Below are 14359 nucleotides of genomic sequence, written 5' to 3'. Positions count from 1 at the left end.
GGGTGAGGTAACACTCTAGGGCGGGGACAGGTCAAACAAAGTTGAATTTAAGTAGCTTGCTGTACATACTGACCAGATTATGTTAACACCATCAGTATAAAAGTATGTGTGCGTTGTTTTTTTTGTGCTACTTAACTGAATGTTTCCATGTGCTAAATGTTCTTTTAAAGATGCTTGTCAAACTTTTAAAGATGCTTGGAAATCCTTTAATATTTTTTGTATGGTAATAATCTAGAAAGAGACTTAGTGTACTTTAAACAAATGCAACATTTCACTGAGCATAGTATTCATGAGACCTTGAAGAAGTAAACATCATGAATGTGTCTTTTGATTTTAACGTAACCTCCAGGCTCTGCTTACTTTATTATAGTACATATTCAGACATCATGTCATAGTCAAGTTGCCGGTCTACAATCTATCACTAAAAGCCTCCACATCCTCAGATGAAACAATACTGGAGAAGGTTCTATGCCACACATGTTCAAAAACCTGATGGGATGCTTTGGCAGCTGCCCTACTCCAATGATTCCAAGTCTTGCAAAGATAGTTGTACAGGCAGAAAACTCAACTTACAGAGCAGTACAGAATTACATGTTAGGATACTTTTGCTTGTTTTATGCTTATGCCCTGGTCTCTCTGGCAGCAGTGCACACTACTGGGCATCACTGCAGGCTGCAGTGGAGCATGGATCAATTCAGCCCCATTTAGTTCATAAAGCAAAGTAGATATGCTCAAACCAGCCTGCAAATTATCTGGAGCATGATGCAGGCATACCACACCAGCTTGCAATAGAGAAGGATCTGATCACAGTCGATCTGTACAAAATGTACAATATTTGCACAAAAATTGCAGATATTCCACAGCTAATGGCTCAGGCCTCTCAAAGTGTGAGTTGCTGCTTAATCATAACTCTTTAACCAATAGCAGATAGCTCACATATATCGGAGTGAGAGTAATACACACCTACCAACTATCTGTCCAACTATCTGCCAAACTTGTTTGAAATGCTGGGAATACACGGCTCGATTCTGAGCTGATTAGATGGTTAGATCATTTCCGTCATGTCCGATCACCGTTCGATCATTTTGCCAGTTGATTTCACATTGAAGTGAATTGAAAAAAGATAAGAAAAACAAGCGGAAAATAAGAGAATCAAGCGGGCAAAACGATTGGCCGCAGAATCGAGAGCCAGAATTGACCAGTGTATTCCCAGCATTAAGCCCCATTCACACGCTCAACAGTGGTCTTTTATGCAGCACAATTGTCAAACAGCTTTTGTTGTGAAACAAGTTGAAACAACTAAAACAAGTCTTTTGCTATTGTTCAAAAAGCTGATGAGACTGCTAAGTCAATCCAACAGTTGGATTGAATTCTTATCAGTCTTATCAGCTGTTTGAACAATAGCTAAAGACTTGTTTTAGTTGTTTGAACTTGTTTCACAACAAAAGTTGTATGGGGCTTAACAGACAAGTTTGGTAGATAGTTGAACAGATAGTTGATAGGTGTGTATGAACTTTTAGTCATAACTGTGTTAGAAGTGTTGGCTATAACTAAGGAGTTAATCTCATTCCAATACACATGAGCTATTAGCTGTTGATTGTCTGCAGTTTTGTGAAATAAAGATTGGAAAGTGTATACATATCTACCAGTAAGTGGATTCTTTTCTTCTCTATTGCAAGCTGGTATGTATGCCACTTTTGCAATTGGGGAACCTGGGCAGCAGTGGGAAAGAGGCAGTCCAACGCCATGAGAACAGGTACTTAGACTTTGAAAGGAGTTTGCTGAAATCCCTGCTCAGTGAGCATTTCATTAGGAATGTTTTACTGGATTTGGGCCTCCCTCTTGTTCTCGAAAATTGCCTTGATTCTCTTTGGCATGGATTCTATGAAATTTTGGAAACCTTCCTTTAGGTTCCTGGCCCATTTTGACATGAATATATGGACCAATGTCATCATCGCACTCCTGCAACAAATCCTGTTCTTCATGTGAAAAGTATAAAGAATTTAGTGGTGGTCAGCTATTTGAGGCTATGTCTACCAGATCCAGAGGAATTAAATTGAACCTCCAGATTTGTCATGAAATAATACGGAGAATGGCTAGCTAGAATGGCCGTATTTAGAAATAATTGCGCTTTGTCATGAAATCATACGGAGAATGGCTAGCTAGAATGGCCGTATTTAGAAATAATTGCGCTTAAGTATTCCAAAATAACAAGCAGCACGAATTCTAATCGCACGCCACTGGAAATCCAATATGCCTCCTTCTATCCCTGAGTGGCTCACAGAAGTACACACAATCAGCCTGATGGAATCTGACACACTCTATCCACAACAGGGAAGAATCTCACAAACAAACCTGGGTCCACTGGAATATATTTGTAGAATCACCTGAATACAGAGATGCTGTGGCTTCAACTTAACCACATACCTTTCCTAACCTCCCCTGTCATTCAAATACTATGATCTAAATCTCAGCATCACACTGTAGGTTTGTCGGATCATCCGGGAATCCCAGGATTTCCTTGGGTTTACAGGTCTTTTCTCTCTACTTCTTTTTCTCTTCTTTACTCTTTTATGTCTTTTTTCTTTCCTTCTTATTGATGTTTCTTCCTCTCCCTTAACACACTAGAACTAAGGGATTTATTCCATTTCTCCCTCCTCATTTAGATACCAACCTACTTTTCACTCAAAGAATTGGATTGTTCTTTATTAAAGTTAAATGTTGAATCTGTAGACGAGTGGGAGGAGAGGACCCGGAGACTACCAATCACGATCCCTCCAATTCTTTAAATTATAAAGTCCCTGGTGGAATGATCCCTCTGGGCCCCAGGGTACTTTTAGACAGTTCTTCTTCCAGCATTGATGGTCGTAAATTACTTTATCCCTTTTATTGTCCTCTCTACCCTTTTGGGTCGTCTCCTACCTCACCTCGTCCCACTAGGTATACGTTCTCTGGACTTTGAGACATCCCTTGCCCCTCTCTTTGCACTCGTGGCTCTGGCTTGCCACCCCATACAAAGCATGCCATTAGTTGGACGGTTGATGTCTTCGAGACCAATGCTATTCTACACTATGTCTTATATACCTGCACGTTTTCCTCTTGTTCATGGTTGGATGTTATTCACTGATTTTTGTCTCAAACTAATGTTCATGTTTGTTAGTTCTTGGAAAAAATTATATGAAAAACTTCTTAAATAAAGAATCTTTAAAAAAATATTCCAAAATATAGAAATAGTTCTGGTTATACTCAAAAGGACCACCCCTTGCCAGTTAAAGCAATGATACAGGTTTGGAACTTTCCACTGCCTTTTATACATTTTTCTGCCAGTAATTATTCAGGTACTGAGTAATTTGGCATAACATCAGTTATTCTAGTTGCTTCACACTGGCAAGGAAGGGCATTGTTTTGAGATCTGAATGGACTATCAGTCTGGCAAAGTCTGATTAGCCACCTGATCAGCAGATGTTTAGTCCTTACTGCCTAATGTCTGAGGTGGAAAGGTCAAAGGTCCACAGGTTTCTCAGATTGTTATACACTGGGTACATTGCAGAAATGAGTTTCTAACAGAACTTGGTTTATTCTCCTTTCATGGTGTGATTGGAGCACTTTTGTCCATAGAATTGTTCTGTTTGTCATATACAAAGCTTCCTTGAGGAAGGTTTTGAGTAAGTGGTGGTGTTTAATATTTGTATGGGCTGGTCTTTTGCTATACTGTAGTTGGAACTGTTTTTCCCACCTTGAGACAAAAAGGAAAGACCTTTTTCAGTGGAGCTTAAAACTGCAATACCCGTGTATACTCGAATACAGGTCGACCACGTGTATAATTTGACTCCACTATTCAACCCTCTTAAAGCGGATCCGAGATGAAAAACTAACTATAACAAGTAACTTGTCTATATATCTTATCTAAAGTTTAGATGGTTTACACAGCAAATCTAGCTGCAAACAGCTTCAATAGAATATGATTGTTTCTTCCTGTGATACAATGACAGCAGCCATGTTGTTTGTAAACATTACACACAGCAAGCTTATCTGCATCTTCAGCACTCAGCGCTGTGAAAAAAAACAAATCCCTCCTCCCCTCTTCCTCTGAAATCTCTGGCTAGTAATACCTCCCTCTCCTCCTGCCCAGACTGAGCTCCCATGAGCCCTTGCTACTGTCTGAAAATGCCAAGGCTCTCTGAAATGCTGTGGGCGAGGCTTGTTTAGTTTGTAGGGAATTAGAGTATTAAAACAAAAACAAAAAAAGTATTTGGCTTGAGGAATTCCCTATAAACAATAGGGAAGGAACACAATTATGCAATGAGTAAAAGTTAATCTCAGATCCACTTTAAGCTGGAATTTTTATTGACTCAAGTATAAGTCTACCCAGCAAAGTTAATTGCTGCACTTGGGGCTCAGGAGGGATTAATGACTGCACTGCATACAGTATTGCTGCCATTAACCCCTCTTGTCCCTTAAGTGCAGCCATTACCTCCTCCAGGCCCCCCAAATGCTGCAATTATTCACTCCTTTTTATGTAGCCCAGTATTTCCCCCCTGCCCGTTTCCTTTTTAATTGTTGTGGCCAGGACTTTCAGACCTGTGCTTTTTGGCATTTTCTTTCCTCAAAGTATCACTTACCACTGGTAAATTGCTGCAAATAGGAATGTCACTATTAGTACACACATTGCTCAATGTGCTCCGTGTTGCCTGTGACTCGTGTACAAGTCGACCCCTATACTTTTCTGAAGTGAATCAGACCTACATTTCTAGACTTCTACTCGAATATATACAGTAGTTTTCCATTCTTAGCATTATTGTGTGCATGTTGCTGCTGCCATATGATTTGCTGAGGTGGACAGGTGTTGTTTATACAGTGCACTATGAGTATATATAAGCTGACATAGTGAAGACTGTGGAGTTGCATTTTGTCTTGATTTCTATGTGTTCAAATCAAAAGTTTTATTTAATGTGAGCTAAAACAGAACTGGTAATCATTTTACGTTTCCTTTTGCTGTGTTCTCTAGTTTGGAGTTGTTGATGCTGATGGATTTATCAATCTGTATCAGACCAATTGGAAATATACTGCTGCTACTGGAAGCCAGGCTAAACCATACTTGGTAAGATTACATTACTATTATTATTATTATTATTATTATTGTCTACATACATTTTTGTTAGTATTGAGGATGTATCCTGACATTCTGTTTTCTCCTTGTTTATTTTCAGACCTGGCAGTGCCATAACAAGACTGCCAATGACTTTGTATTCATTAGTTCCTCTTCCCTTATAGCGACAGCTGGACAATCAAGTGATAACAGGTAATTTAATAATCCATACAAGGCAATGCTGACTTAATTGCAATTAGGCCTTATTTATTAAGGTGTCTTTAGAAGCAAACTGTCCCATAGACTGTGCTGCCTCACCTCAGCCACTCTGACACCCTGACAGACATTGATGTAAAATTTGGTCTGTGCTGCCTTCCAGCAACTACGATAGATTTCATAAGAAAGTTCCAACCTCAGACAGTGATCAACAAAGCATAGTAAACTTCATATGAAATGATTTGCTGTAGTAAACTTCATATGAAATGAATTGCTGTTGAATTATCTGTTTTATATTTGTTTAACAGTAAAGCCTTTATTGTCATATAACATAAATGGTACTCTGTAGTATGCAGGGAATTTGTATTCAACAAATTTGAGAACTCAAGTAAAAGTAATAGGTACTCACATCATACATAGGTCCTGTGCAGCAGGCACCCAACAAGTAACATCACGTATAAAATGCACAAAATTGCTCAGTGCAATGATAGTCCGCTGTAGAAGTGCCCACTGTATGCGTTCATTTCAAATAAAAAAAAAAAAGGAAAGAAAGACAACACAAAAGCTGCTGTGTAACTACAGAGGCAGAACGCCAGTGTTGTTTTCATTACCACGACCCGAAATTTGGCTACACTGTAGCAGATCCCAGGCACTACCGCCGCTAGCCGCAGGACTCCAGCGCCAAAATTGCTGCTTCTAGCCGCTGTTTAGAGTAATATTGGTGTCTATGTCCGCACCCAATTTATCAGACACTAAAGGTGCACATACATCTAGCAGCCTGGTGGACAATCGAACATCAGATTCGACAATTATCGCATTAGACGCAAATAAGTGCTGCCAAGAGCGTGCCTGATCGACGGTGTGACCAATTTGTGGCTAAGCATGTTGATCGAACATGCTGCAAGATGTAGGAACATCATGGTCGGTCAGGTGCGTAGCGGTAATGGCGAGCGTTATAGGGACGAGTGACGAAACCCCCTCGCTGTCCCCTCTAATGTTTAGTGTGCCCCCCACCCGAAGCCCTGTGCACTATACATTACCTATCAGTTTTCGTCGCTTGCTTCATCCTCCATCCATACATTAGCCCCACATGGTTGGCGCCGTACACGTGGGCGCATGTGGGACATTACACATGCGCCCACGTTACTCCATCAACCAGGTGGGGTGCATGTATGGACGGAGCCGTGAGCCAGTGGCGGACACGGACAGGTAATGTATATTTCACTGGGGGGGGTGGCACATTGAACATTTTTTTTTTGGGGGGGGGCAGCGTTGGGTCGCAGAGGCCATGTAACAAGGCTGATTTTGGATCAAATTCAGCATGGAATTGATCAGGAATCGGCTTCCGGTGTATGGGCAGCCAACAGATCTCTCTCTAATTAGATCTGATTAGAGAGAGATTTGTCTCTAGGTCGAATCTGCCCATTATCGTTAGATGTATGGCTTACCTTTATTGTGCTCAAATTGCCTGTTCCGCTTCTGCATATGTCTCTCTCTTTGCCTCTGTCTCTCTAGGCCTCTCTCTAGAGTTACAGTATTTTACCTTAGATCTCCAGAAATACTCACCATTTTAGGTATTCCTCAGAGGTTCTTGTTTTATGCAGGACCTCTCCTACAGATGTTCTGCCAAGTTATTAGTACCTGCTCTCTATTTGGTTGTGTGAACTTCTTTATGTAAGTTAATATTCAGCTTACAGAAAAGCCCACTTACAAATCATCTATATAGAAACGCACACGCTCTCTCTCATCATTGTTAGACACATAGTCCCAGTTTCTGTGCCTTTAAACAGTGTGGTGTCTCCCTCTTTTTGAACTATGCCCAACTTTAAGAGTGACACATATCTGTATTGCATGGATATGCTGTACTGTTCCAGGGTCAGCTGCCCCTAAAGAGCAGAGGTGTTCCAATCATCACATGGATGGCAATGCTTTCTAATGTGTGCATGTCAGATTTGTCTGTAATGGACCACAGCAGACTCACAAATGATATTGGACAATGTGAACTGCTCAGAGAAAATTTCAGCCTCTTAATGTATCCATTTCAAGTTCACTGCCCAGTCCATCCCCACCACAGGGCAGCAAATGTGTGAACTAAGCCTAAAAGCTGCCTGAAAGGTTACTCCCAGACCTCTACATCTTATCACTATGATATCCAGTATCTAATCAGCCAAGGTCAGGCCCGGATTTACATCACAGGATCCTATAGGCACTGATGTTCTGGCACCCTAGACTTTACCCTCCATGAAACTACAAACCTCCACTGAACCGCACCGCAAGTGTGCTGGCTGGCCCAGCTGGGACTCCTCAGGTTCCTTGCCCGTCATAGCCGCAGGTGTTCTTCAGTATTAGGTACCCAGAGCTATCCTCAGTATTAAGTAGCTAGAAGTGCCCCTGATTGAAGGCAGATCTGTTCACTGGAATTCTGAGACACGGGTGAGTAAGAGTGAGTGGTTCTGACCACTTTCAGTGTACATTTGTGTAATGGCCGTGTCATAATTGCTTTAATGATGCCTTTGTGTCTGTTTTGCAGAAATGTTTGTCTGTGGGACACACTGGTGACACCTGCAAACAGCTTAGTCCATGGTAAGCAATTTCATATTTTTGTTTGTCGGTTTAAGTAGACCTCCATGAAGTATCATTAGATTGTTTATTCAATAGAAGTAACTTTTTTATTTAATTTTAAACTCTAAAAAAAAATTTGTGTCCTTCAAATGCTACCAGATGTAGTACTTTCAGACTGCATCGTTTAGAGTTGGACTCATTTATGAATGAGCCCGGAGATATCAGGAGGAACAGATTATTTGCATTATAGCTTTAAAGACTTTAGTATTTTTATAAACGCGTATATTTTGCTAGGTACACACCATACAATTTTCTGGCAGATTTACCTGCCAGATTGATTATTTCCAACATGCCCAATCTGAATTTCGATCAGTTTTCCGAGTGTTTTTTTTACTTGTCTTTTCTATCTCTGATCGATTTTCGTTCAGTTCTATGAAAAACGATTGAAAAAAACGATTACAAAAAGATCGAAAAATCAATATAAATTCAGATCGGACATGTTGGACATAATCAATCTGGCTGGTAAATCTGTCAGAAATTTGTATGGCGTGTACCTAGCATTAGAGTTCTTTAATTTACAGATATTTTTATTCAGATTTATTAAAGTCTAAAGGTAGCCATACACTGGTCGATTTGCCATCAGATTCGATCAACAGACAGATCCCTATCTGATCGAATCTGATCAGAGAGGGATCGTATGGCTACCTTTACTGCAAACAGATTGTGAACCGATTTCAGCCTGAAACCGTTCACAATCTGTTGTGGTGGTGGTGATGCTGCCGCCGCTCCCCCCGCCCGCATACATTACCTGCTCCGCCGGCGCGAGTCCCGGGTCTCCGCTCTTCTTCTCCGCTCTGGTCTGGTCTCCGGCATGCTTCCCTTCTTCCTGTCTGGGGGAAGTTTAAACAGTAGAGCGCCCTCTACTGTTTAAACTTCCTGCCGGGGCAGGAAGAAGGGAAGCATGCCGGAGACCAGAGCGGAGACCTGGGACTCGCGCCGGCGGAGCAGGTAATGTATTGCAGCTCTAATGCATCGGTCGTCGGGCACTCGAACGCCGCTATCGATGCGCTCTTTACCCGCGGGCGATCGACGGTTATTTTCCGCACGGCGCGATCGACGGGATCGGACGGAATGGATCGAAATTCGGCGTGTAGCGCGAACGATTGGCAGCAGATTCGATCCCAGTGATCGAATCTGCTGTCGAAACGGCGGCAAATCGGGCCAGTGTATGGCCAGCTTAAGTCCTGCAATATAAGCAAAAAAGAAACTCCTTTCATTTCAACAAAGGCAGTCACAATTTGTACACTAAGCATAGAAGGGGGTTTCATCAGTACTTGGTACACCATATGGTTTTTATTAAAATAATGGCTCAAATGCCTGACTTCCTCCCTCTCCCCAGAGAAGAGCAGCACAGGGAAGCATATTAGGCTGGGCTATAGTCATTTGTCACATCCTTTTCTCCTGTCTGTATCAGTGCATCTGTCTCCTGTTGGTTCCTGTGAGGGTAGCTGGTTGTTGAGTTGCAGGCTATCTCTGCAGGTGGTGCTCCCAATTTAAAGGGAACCTAAACTGAGAAGGGTATGGATTTTTCCTTTTAAAATAATACCAGTTGCCTGAATCGCCTGCTGATCCTGTGTCTCTAATACTTTTAGCCACAGCCCCTGAACAAGCATGCATTTCAGGTGCTCTGACTGAAGTCAGACTGGATTAGCTGCATGCTTGTTTCAGGGTGTGATTCAGCCACTATTGCAGTCACAGAGATCAGCAGGACTGCCAGGCAACTGGTATTGTTTAACAGGAAACATCCATATCATTCCCAGTTAAGGTTCCCTTTAAAGGACAACGGAAGTGAGAGGAATGTGGAGGCTGCCATATTTATTTCCCTTTAAGCAATACCAGTTGCCTGGTTATCCTGCTGATCCTCTGCGTCTAATACTTTTAGCCATAGACCCTGAACAAGTACTTGCAGATCAGGTTTTTCTGACACTATTGTCAAATCTGACAAGATTAGCTGCATGCTTGTTTCTGCAGTTACTCGGACAGTACTGCAGCCAAATAGATCAACAGGACTGCCCGGCAAATGGTATTCTTTAAATGGAAATAAATATGGAAGCATCCATATTCTCACTTCAGTTGTCAAATTGGGATGGATGGCTTCCATGTCAAGACAGACAGTAAGGAACTCTGTACTGTCCTTTGTGCACGTTTGTGTTAAATAAATCTTAGTGTGTTGCATCCCAGCTCTTCCCTTTCTGTTTAGTAAGTGGAGAGGGATCAGTAATTTGCCACTGTCACAGCAAATATTAAATGAATGGCTAAAATTGTGATGTGTTCTACTTATCCGTGATCCATGTTTTAGCTGGTAATCCATGCCTCTGTTTCAGAGGTAGACTTGAATGAACAGCTAGCCCTCACATCTCTACTTAGCATAACTGAGATTCAGTTCTTCTGACATTCCTTTAAAATTTTGACCCAATGGTCCTTTTAGTGTAAGTTTTTGAATTTGAAGTGTACCTGAGGTGAATCTTGGATATAATAAGAAATATTTGCCTTAGAAGAAGGAAGCCTCTGAATCTTGTAGAGGCTTTCCATGCTGTCCTCCAATCCCCTGCTGCTGAGCACTGCCCATATCGGCCCCTATCACCTGCTGCTGAGCACGGACCATATCCCCACCCATCACAAGCTCTTGGGCCGGGCTCCTCTTCAGGAGTGGGAGTATGGCTGTGCACAGGTGTCTTGAGCTTGCTGCCCAGGCACGACCGCTCCGTGCTACTGCTCAGGTATGGCTGCACTCACACAGGTATCTCATGGCAGTGCATGTGCCAGAAGAGGAGCATGGCTCTGAAATTAAGGGTGGGGGACAGCACTTCACTTCTTATGGTTTTTTTCTTTTTTGGTTTTTTTTTTAGGTAGTTTGACATCTCAGAATCAGCAGGAAAGTCAGGCAACTGGTATTATTTTAAAAGGAAAAATCCATATCCTCAGTTTAGGTCCCCTTTAAGTATAGAACTCCGTATACAAGGAAATAAACAATCCTTTTGCTGTGCTGTAGAGGGCACTACCTTGCCTCACAATAAAAGCACTATTTGTCTATTCACTTTTCTTTTTGTTTTTTGTACACCAGGTAATGCACATAAAGTATACAAAATAATATTATGATTATTATTTATAAATCCTGATGCAGCAGGGTAATTTATTTCTCCTATTTGAATGCCCAGTAGAGAGCACCATCCTGCTGCTGTTGCTCAGTGAAACACATTTGTCATTTTTATTTGTCCTCTTGATTTGCAGCCTTCACTTGCCACGACACTGGCTCAACCGTGATTGCTTATGCACCGAAAACTCAGCTTCTGATCTCCGGAGGCCGGAAAGGATTCACCTGTCTGTTTGACTTGCGGCAGAGGCAGCAGCGGCATAACTTCCAAAGTCATGATTCTGCTGTCAAGGCAATTGCTGTAGACACAACAGAGGAATATTTCATTACAGGATCTGCAGAGGGGAACATAAAGGTAGTCAAATTCCTGAAATGGTCTCTTATGGATTTTCACCTTTTATAAACACAAAACATTCTTATGAGCTGTTCAGCAATGTTTTCCTTCAGCAGTGAAATCATTCTATGTGGATATAATGTACTTAAAGGAAACCTGAGGTCTCAACTGTGGCTGTATTTATACATGCCATTGCTAAGATCTCAGCCTGCCCATACACCGCAGACACATTCCAGATAGATTACAGCATGAGATCCATTAGGAATCGGCCTTGTGACGCCATCTTGCCGATTCCCGCGCTGTCCCTCCTAATGTAGAATGTGCTTGCCTGGTGCAGTATACTTCACCTGTCCGTATCCGCCGCTGGCTCCAGGCTCCGTCCACAATCTGCATACACATGCCCCATGTGGTTGCGATGTATATACGTGGGCGCGTTTGACGTATCTTTACACCGGCAACCACATGTGGCGCGTGTATGCAGATTGCGGATGGAGCACCGGAGCCAACTATGGACAGGTACAGTATACTGCACCCGGGAAGGGGGTGTGTGCACATTTTACATTGGGGGGACAGCGCCAGGTTTTTTTTTTTTAACTTATCCCAATATATCGTCCTGTTACTGCTGTGCACCCGATCGAGCAACATCTTGCGACATGTCCAGTCAATACATTCATCCAACTTCGGTCTGAAATTGGTTGCATCATCGATCAGGCATGCTCTTGGCAGCACCAGTTCTTATTCAATTATGATAAAATCCAAATCGGATGGTTGATCAGCTGCCAAGTTGCCTGATGTATGGCGGCCTTAAAAAAGTTATTATAACTGGTACTGCAGGGGGCGGGGTATGGGAAAGGGGGAGGGAGGCTGCTGACCTGAAATGTATGTGCTGTGTATTGCCTTTTGTACAGCACCTAAGGCTTACAGGGTCACTTATAATCTACTTCACAGGAGACGGTCAGATGTGCTGACAATTGATTCAGATTATGACACAACTTTTTTTTTCTCATTTTTTGTATCATTTTCTTGCAGGTTTGGAGCCTAGTAAACTTTATGATATTGCACACGTTTATCAATGAGCATGCGAGGCAGTCTATCTTCAGGAATATTGGGACAGGAGTAATGCAGATAGAGACTGGGCCAGCCAACTACATCTTTTCCTGTGGAGCTGATGGCACTGTCAAAATGAGAATCTTACCAGACCGCTTCAATACCATAAACGACGTGAAAAACGATGTCAAGTTTTTCCTTTGAGTTTTCATTTTGTGTTGTTTAATCATATGAACACTTGAGAGTGATTTTACAAAGCTTCATCCTGCACTAGCACTGAAAAAAGATTAAAATGTATTTAATAAGAGACATAGATGATGGGTGAATGTGCAATTCCTTACAGATGTGCCACTAGGATGATAATGCTTTGCGCAGTGTATATTTATTTTGTGATTATTTTTTTCCCTTCCCCCTACCCATTGACGCACTGATGCCTTAAATATGATTAACATGTCCATTTGTCAAATGAATGCTACGTTGCCTAAAACAGGAAAAAAAATGCATAACTATGTAAAATATGATATACATATATATATTCATACATACTTGTATTGCTGCTGAAGTTTTTTTTTATTGTTAATATTATTACTATTCTAACTTTTTTTTGTTTTTAGATCTATTCAGAAATCTGCACACGTCGAAAATATTTTATTAGTGTGTGCAAAAACAAGGAAAAGAATTAAAGATGATGATTTAATTGTAAAACTTATAAATACCTAAATGAAGAGAAATTATATTTTAGGACACTTTAGAGGTCAATCAAAATGTAGATCATGCTGTTAGGTTAAAAAAAAGTACCTATGTAAAATTGTTTCCTGGTATAAAGTAAAACAAAACAAAAATCCTTTGTCTCACCTTTTTAGTATTTGATGATCTCTGAAACTACAACAGATTTACAGGATGCACATTCATATTTGTGAGACTTCCAAAAATATTAGAAGTATAGCTTTTTCTTCCTTTATTCTTTTTTGCCAAACTATAGATTTAATAACTTATGTGTATGACCAAATACTTAAAAGCACAAGTAACCTAACATTGCTTTCTTTCTTCTTTTTTTTTTTTTTTACTTCGCATATAGTTTCTTTCTTACAGGTTAATTACTGTTCTTGGTAACAGACTTCCATCTTTGTTATACCTGCTTAAAGTGTATCAGAGACTATGTATAATAAAAGCTTTATACATACATGGGGCTTCCTCCAGCCCCACACGCAAGGATCGCTCCCATGCCGCTGTCCTCAACATTCTGTATCGCCGATACACGGTCCTGTAACTTTGGCCAGTCTATGCAAGTGAACTGCATTCTCTACGTATCTCTCCGACAGCCGGAGAGATACGTAAAAAGCGCACTTCTCTTGCGCAGACTTGGCGACTTTACGGGACCCGGTGCCAACGATACAGAAGGCTAAGGACGGCAGCATGGAACGATCCGTGCGTATGGGGCTGGAGGTATGTATAAAACTTTTAATATACATTGCCTCTGGTTTCCTTTAATTGTTATGTTATGGCTAAAAGCCGAGATTGACGCCTTGAAATGAACAGCTCCTGGCTACTGTAAAATAAAGCAAACCTCAAACAGCTCGTTGATATGAAGGTTTGAAGTCGACTTTACAAATTCTGTTTTTTAGGCCTCTCCGAAGCTCCTTAGCAGTTCTCTTACGTAGAAGACAAAGGCTTGATTTTTTTTGTTTTGTATAAATCGTATATCAAAGCTATTTGTGTGTGTAAGCAGCAAATCAGTCGGCTGTAGACTTGGTGCTTGCAGGGTTCAGGGAGGGTTCAAGTTGGCATGTAAGGGGTTGGCTTCATATCCCACTTATTTTGCTCTGACCACAGCTGAAGGCAAGCCGTGCACTCCACAAGCCTTCAAGTGATATGTTGAATGTCACTCTTAGCCTTTACTGCCTATAATCAGTTCTTATGTTGACTGCCTACTTATTAAATTCTCAGGAAGTAAGCA

General features: G+C 41.4%; 1 protein-coding gene across 2 annotated transcripts in view; it reads left to right on the top strand.

Moving 5' to 3' along the window:
- The window catches only part of DMXL1 (Dmx like 1), a 214922-nt gene extending 201137 nt beyond the window's left edge, over nucleotides 1-13785 (top strand). For both annotated transcript variants that reach the window (XM_068247113.1, XM_068247117.1), the window contains 5 exons: nucleotides 5009-5101; nucleotides 5211-5302; nucleotides 7836-7888; nucleotides 11159-11376; nucleotides 12385-13785. In XM_068247113.1, the coding sequence (XP_068103214.1) occupies nucleotides 5009-5101; nucleotides 5211-5302; nucleotides 7836-7888; nucleotides 11159-11376; nucleotides 12385-12606 (678 nt within the window). In that variant the 3' untranslated portion in view covers nucleotides 12607-13785. The remainder of the gene's footprint in view (nucleotides 1-5008; nucleotides 5102-5210; nucleotides 5303-7835; nucleotides 7889-11158; nucleotides 11377-12384) is intronic.
- Nucleotides 13786-14359: the final 574 nt, after the last annotated feature.

The sequence above is a fragment of the Hyperolius riggenbachi genome, chromosome 1 (assembly GCF_040937935.1).
Source record: "Hyperolius riggenbachi isolate aHypRig1 chromosome 1, aHypRig1.pri, whole genome shotgun sequence".
Lineage (NCBI taxonomy): Eukaryota > Metazoa > Chordata > Amphibia > Anura > Hyperoliidae > Hyperolius > Hyperolius riggenbachi.
Note: the sequence above shows the minus strand (reverse complement) of the source record. Positions and strands in the feature narration are given on the sequence as shown.